Source organism: Chrysochloris asiatica, unplaced genomic scaffold, assembly GCF_000296735.1.
Source record: "Chrysochloris asiatica unplaced genomic scaffold, ChrAsi1.0 scaffold00016, whole genome shotgun sequence".
NCBI lineage: Eukaryota > Metazoa > Chordata > Mammalia > Afrosoricida > Chrysochloridae > Chrysochloris > Chrysochloris asiatica.
The window spans coordinates 29,072,383-29,079,253 of record NW_006408534.1 but is presented as its reverse complement, the minus strand read 5'-3'; the positions used below and the strand labels follow the sequence as shown (position 1 = coordinate 29,079,253).

The following is a 6,871-nucleotide window of genomic DNA, read 5'->3' as shown; positions in this document are numbered from 1 at the left end:
CCCCAATATCCACATGTGTTTGTTGGCTGCTGTACTGGACAACACAGCTCTAGACTTATTGGATTTTTTAACAATTACCCAGAACCTTTCATTGTGGACTAATCTAACCATTAAGAAGAGGATTAAAAGGGTTATGATAAGAGTATTCAAATACTTCAAGAGCGAATAAAATATGTTTGACATATCCATATGGGGTGCAAGGTTATACTCAAACTTTATTAACTTTCTACATAGTTAAAACTTTTAAATATGTACAACTGTCCATAAAAAGGAGCTCTGGTAGCGTAGTGGTTACGAATCGGGCTGCGAACCTTAAGATCAGCAGTTCGAAACTACCAGCTACTCCGTGGGAGAAAGATGAGGCTTTCTACTCCCGTAAGGATTTACACCCTCGGAAACCCTGTGCAGGGTCGCTATGGGTCGGAACCGACATTAAGGCACTTAACAACAACAACTGTCCATAAAAGAAACAAGCAACCTCAGGCATAGGTGTTACCCCACCACTAACAATTCACTGGGGTCCTGGTGTGGTGCTATAGGACAAGCACTGGATTGCTAACCACAAGGTCAGCAGTTCAAACCCACCAGCTAATCCTTAGAAACCCTATACAGGGTCTCTATGAGTCCAAAAACAACTCAGTGACACTTAACAACATTAACAACAAATTCATTCACTACACATTCAGGAAAATTTGCTGCAAAAGACCTCTTTCAATTGCTAATGAGCAAAGATGTCAGTTAGAGGACTACGTTGAATATGCTGCTGTTGTTAAGTACACCTGACTCAAGCCACAGCATTTTCAACTGCCTCTTATGCATGTGAAGGCTGGACAGTGAATAGGGAAGACCACAGAAGAATTGATGTATCTGAATTATGGTATTGGAGAATTATTGAAAAGTACCATGGACTGCTGGAACAAACAAATCTTTGTTCAAAGAAGTACAGTTAAAATACTCCTTAGAAGCGGGGATGACTACAGGCATCTTTCTTACTCAAGACACATTGTCAGTAAAGATCAGGCCCAGGTGAAGGACCTCATGCTTGGTTAAAGCAGAGAGTCAGCAAAAAGAAGGCAGACTCTCAACAAGATGGACTGACAGTGGCAACAATGGACTCAAACATAACAACTGTGAAGGTAGGACAGGGCAGTGTTTCATTCTGCTATACACAGGGTCACTGTGAGTCAGAACCAATTTGATGGTACCTCACAACAACAACAACAACATAACATCCATTCAAATACAAACTAAAAGAACATTTGGTGAGAATTCCAAACAGGTAAACATGGAATGTGGAAATTGTACCAGTGCCCTTCAAGATTTTCCCTATACATATAATTCTGTAAACTCTTAACTGTTGGTTTTCCTGATCTTGCTTAATATATTGAATTTCACTGTTCTATATTCCAGTCTGAAATTTATTTTTTATATCTCCTTTTCTCTGTTGTGTGAAAAGCCATCAAGTCGGTTCCGACCCATAGCAATCCTGTATAGGGTTTCCAAGGAAGAGCTGGTGAGCTTGAACCACTGACCTTGTGGTTCAAACCAACTTTGCAGTCCAGCACATTAACCCACAGTGCCACACCAGAACTCCTTTTCTCTAGATCTTCGTAATTGTTTTTCTAAACCTCTCAGTCTAATATGGAAGCCACTAGTCACATATGGACAGTATTATTTAATAATTCAACTCCTCAGTCATAATAGTTGCATTTCATGTACTCAACAGCTATATGTGGCTGGTGGTTACTATACTGGGCAGTACAGAAGTGGAACATTTCTATCATCACAAAAAATTCTACTGACAACTTTAAACAAAACTAGAAAAGAGACCCAGACTCTTTTGTCTTGGTGATTACAGTCTCAGTGTTCTTAAACTCGGGTCCAATGGATAGAAGATTAAGTGAAATCAACATTCTTAACACCAATTCAGGCTGTAACCACTTAAACAACTCTGGTTCCCAGTCTCTCACCTACAAAGAAAGTCAGAATCTGGATTAGTTAACTGTAACGTAGTGGGCTGCTAACCTCAGGGACAGCAATTCCAAACTACCAGCTGTTCTGTGGGAGAAAGATGAGGCTTTCTGCTCCCGTAAAGATTTACAGCCTCAGAAAGCCTGTACAGGGTTGCTATGAGTTGGAAACGACTCCACGGCACATAACAACAAAAGTAATTCCAATATTAATGTCATACAATGATATGTACTCTACTTCCAATTAACTTTGCCAAAGCATCTTAGCGAGAGGACTCAAGCCTTTATCTGTTCTTTTACGTCCGTTCCCATATTTTGTCTCTACAGGTTGAGTAATAAATCCAAAAGGCATAGAGAAATGCTTTATCTCTCAAGAATTAGCATGCTTGAAGAATTTAGCAACCAAGTTTAGGTAATTACGATGCTATTCTGAGTAGGGTAGCCAAGATGAATGCAACTTTAAAGACTTAGCAACTTAAATTTTAGCTTATACAAGTACAGGACTGAGTGTTCTTTGCTGCTCTATAAATTAAAAGTGTTATACAAGAGGCTGCAAAAAGTCATGGAAAAATGGAATTTTTCCACAAACTTTTTGAAGTCCCCTTACATACACTGAAAATTCCTATTGAGTTAATGAACATTAAGGAATTTCTTTAATAATAATTATACATATTCATTCTAGCTGTTAAGTTTCTCACAAGGAGCCATTTTAATTCTTTCAGTAAAATTTCATTGGTGAAATCATAACAAAATAACCAGTTTCATGAATTAATCTAAATTAAATTTGACAATTACCTGTATGTTAAAATGATCAAGAATTGCAATCAGCTCTTCTTTCTTAGTAGAGACCACACTCCCTAGTTACGAGAAATAGAAATAAAATATGTTCTATTATGGCAATAATGTTTCTAAGGCAGTAATAGAAAAATAAATATTCACAAAATATAAACAAAAGAAAGATACCCCTATATACAAATCTGAATGAACTAAGGTTGCATTCTAATTATGGCAAAAGTACAACAGAAACAAATACACAGATGCAGTGATAGTACTTCGATCCTTTCCATTACTAAGCTTTTTGCTCCAAGTTCTTCTTTTCAGTAACTCTTAACCTTTACCTCTTCCTTAAAGCCCTTTTCCACATTTGGTTAACTATCTCTTTCAACATGCTGTACAAACTGCAGTTGAAGGAGGGGAGGAACTGCACAGGAATACACAGTGAGAATACAATGGCACAGTATGTTTCAAACTAACACAAACTACTGCTTGAATGTCTGGTCGGTAACTGTGTGTACAACACCAAAACAAAAAAACAAATCTACTGCCACTAAAGTCAATTTTGGAGGCTGTGTATTTTTATGGGAGCAGACAGCCTCATACAAACAAAAAACTAATCATCTTACAAGAGATTTCAAGGAGGCGAGACATGATGGCGACTAGGGTGGAGGTGCAGTGAAGTTCGCCATCAGCCATATCACAGAATACCAAGCAAAGCAGATCCAGGCCAGAGCTCCAAAACTCGGAACCACAGAGCTAGTAATATTTTAAAAGTTTGAAGACTTAAAGATACTAGAACTTGAAGCTAAAGTAAGAAATTGCATACTTTTGAATCTGCTGGGCTCAGAGGGCCGGAGCCAACATCTTGGGTGAGACCAAACATCAAGACTAAATGGGGAAGCAGAAACACCACAGAAAAATGTCACAGGAACCTTGGGGTAAAGGTGGACAACACTTTGCCAGTTTGGCTCTGTTATGATTTGCCTTATTTGTTTTGGCATCTGATCATTGGCACCCCCACTGTTTGCACACCTCCATTCTGGTGATGAGAGAGGGAGCTAAAGTGGGTGGACACCCCCACCCTCATTACTGGTGGGTTCTTCTGCCACACATGTGCACAGATACTCAGCCCAGGAACAGGCCCTGAACACTATTTTTGTTTGTTTTTTAATTATGGGAAAGGGCAGGACAGGGCTGTAGAGAGGAAAAGACACTTTAAAAACAAAACAAGCCGAAAATTAAATTAAAGCCTGAGGTATAGCATAACAACCAACACTGGCATCTTGAAATCTCTCAAGTAGCTTTGAAAGCAAGAAGTTGAAGAGAGGACATTAAAGTCATACTCATTAAGCTACAGAATAAAAAAAAAATTTTTTTGTTCTTTTTTTTCCCGCTGGTTCTGGTTTGCTGTTTTATGCTCCCCCTTCTACCTTTGGGGTACTCTCTCTCTCCCGATATTACCCAAAAAGAGTCAGCAACTGCTGCCATATAGTCAAGCTACAATCACACTCTATAAAATACCAAAACCCAGGCAAGAAACAAAACCAACTGACATATACCAGGGAGGTAGACACCATCTGTTAAAGTTACTCTGAGTTAAGCAATAAGAAGAGTGCAAAGAGAAGCCCACATCTTCATCACATCTTCCTGGAAATAATGAGAAACCATAAAAAATACCAAAACACTTACTCAATTAAGTATTAAGGCCACAGATAAATACTAAACATGTCCAAGAAGTAAAAGCAGATGACCATATCGGCACATGTCCAGAAACAAGATAAAATGTCTGAGACAAATGACCTAGAGGTAGACCTGGACTCCATTCTGGAAGGAGGGCAGGCCTTGGAAATGCCAGAGAAGGAATTCAGAAAAATGATTATAAAATGTTTCAAAACACTTTACAATGGAGTTCAGAAAAATAAGGAAGAAGTCACGAGAGCACTATAAAAAAATCAAATAAGATAGATACAGAATTGGAAACAATTCAGAATCTACAGAAAGACGCCCAAACAATTAATAATAGAATACGAGAAACAGAAAACACTCTGAAAGGGCAAAGGAATAGAACAGAAGAGATAGAAGGCAGAACCAATGAGCTGGAAGACAAATCTCTCAATACCACTAAGATACAAGAGCAAACACAAAAAAGGATTAAAAAAATCTTAGGTGTAAGATTCATGTTGGACAACATGAAGAGGAATAACTTAAGAATGATCGGCATTCCAGAACAAGAAGAATCACACAAGTCCACAGAGGAAATAGTTGAAGAACTTCTGGAAGAAAATTTCTCTAACATCTGAAAAGTGAAAAGATAAAACATTCAAGGAGTTCAATGAACCCCAGGAAGGATAGACCACAAAAAAAAAATCACTGAGACATATCATAAACAAGCTCTCCAAAATCAAAGATAAGGAGACACTCCTGAAAGCAACTAGGGAAAACAGAAGTGTTACATACAAAGGCAAGCAAGTCAGATTACGCTCAGATATCTCAGCAGAAACGATGCAAGCAAGAAGGCAATGGGGAAACATATATAAAGTCCTGAAAGAAAAAAATTGCCAACCAAGAATCCTTTATCCAGCAAAGCTATCAATCAAACATGACAGTGTAATCAAAACATTTCAGGTTAAACAGAAGCTAAGGAATTTTGCCAAAGCCAACCCTGTGCTACAAAACATCCTAAAGGGAATTTTGTGGACTGAGAACCAACAAGAACAGACAACAACCAGAGATTGACATACGTGGCAGCACCTCCCATTAAATTTACAGAAGGAAGAGTCGAAAACAGAAAAAAACTATAAGAACAAACACAGAGAATCTGGGAGGCCAGTCTATGATGAACACAATTACAATGTAAAAGAAGATAAACACGTAATACAGAGATCCAAATGGTGAGAAGTTTAGGTAGATTACAGGATAAAATACACTGCACTAAATGAAGAGAAACCTTAATGGACTATAAGGCAACCTCAAAGAAGATTAACACTTCACAACATACCAAGAAAATGAAAATCCAAGACGAACATTAAAACTATGAGGAAACTCACAAGAAGGAACACGAAAAGTATGAGCTTAACAAAGGAAGGCACACAGAACAAAGAAAGGAGAAACACCACACAAAAAACAAACATAATGGCAGCAATTAATCCACACCCAGTGATAATTACACTGAATGTAAATGAATTATATGCACCTGTTAAGAGATGAAGAGTGGCAGAATGGATAAGAAAACAAGATCCTTCAATATGCTGTCTGCAAGAGACACATCTCACACACAGAGACAAAAACAGATTAAAAGTCAAAAGATGGAAAAAATATACCAAGCTAATTGCAATAAAACACGAACTGGAGTGGCAGTACAAATCTCTGAAAAATAAACTTTAAGGTAAAAAACAGCATAATAAAGATAGACATTATGTCATGATTAAAGGGACAAGTGAACAAGATGACATAACCATAATAAATAGTCTAAATATATAAAGGAAACTCTAAGAGATTTGAAGAAAGAAATAGATGAATCTACAATAATAGTGGGTGATTTTAATATACCGCTTTGAAAAATGGATAGAATAACAAGAAAGAAACTTGACAAAGACACAGAAGAACTAAATAACACAATCAGCCAACTGGACCTCATAGATGTATACAGAGCATTCAACCCAACAAATGCACATTACACATTTTTTTCCAGTGCACATGGAACATTTTCCAGAATAGACCGTGTCTTAGGACACAAAGAAAATCTCCATAAATTTACAAATATCAAAATCCTATAAAGCATCTTCTAAGACCACAATGCTATCAAATTAGAAATCAACATTACGAAGACCAAGTAAATCAAGTCAAATACATGGAAACTAAATAAGACCCTTCTGAAAAGTGACTGGGTAGTATAAGAAATTACACGTGAATTCACAAAATTCCTAGAAACAAATGAGAACGAAAACACAACATACCAAAATCTTTGGGACACTGCGAAAGCAGTGCTGAGAGGACAATTTATTGCAAAAAATGCACACATCCAAAAAGAAGAAAGAACCAAAATTAACACATTAATACAGCATCTACAACAATTAGAAACAGTCAAACAGAGGGAACTGACAGCCACAAAAAGAAAAGAAAAA

General features: G+C 37.4%; 1 protein-coding gene across 1 annotated transcript in view; it reads right to left on the bottom strand.

The window, feature by feature from the left end:
• SMC6 (structural maintenance of chromosomes 6) overlaps positions 1–6,871 on the bottom strand; it is a 106,940-nt gene that overhangs the window by 80,850 nt on the left and 19,219 nt on the right. Inside the window, exon 5 of the mRNA XM_006835266.1 lies at positions 2,766–2,827. Within this exon, the coding sequence (XP_006835329.1) occupies positions 2,766–2,827 (62 nt within the window). The remainder of the gene's footprint in view (positions 1–2,765; positions 2,828–6,871) is intronic.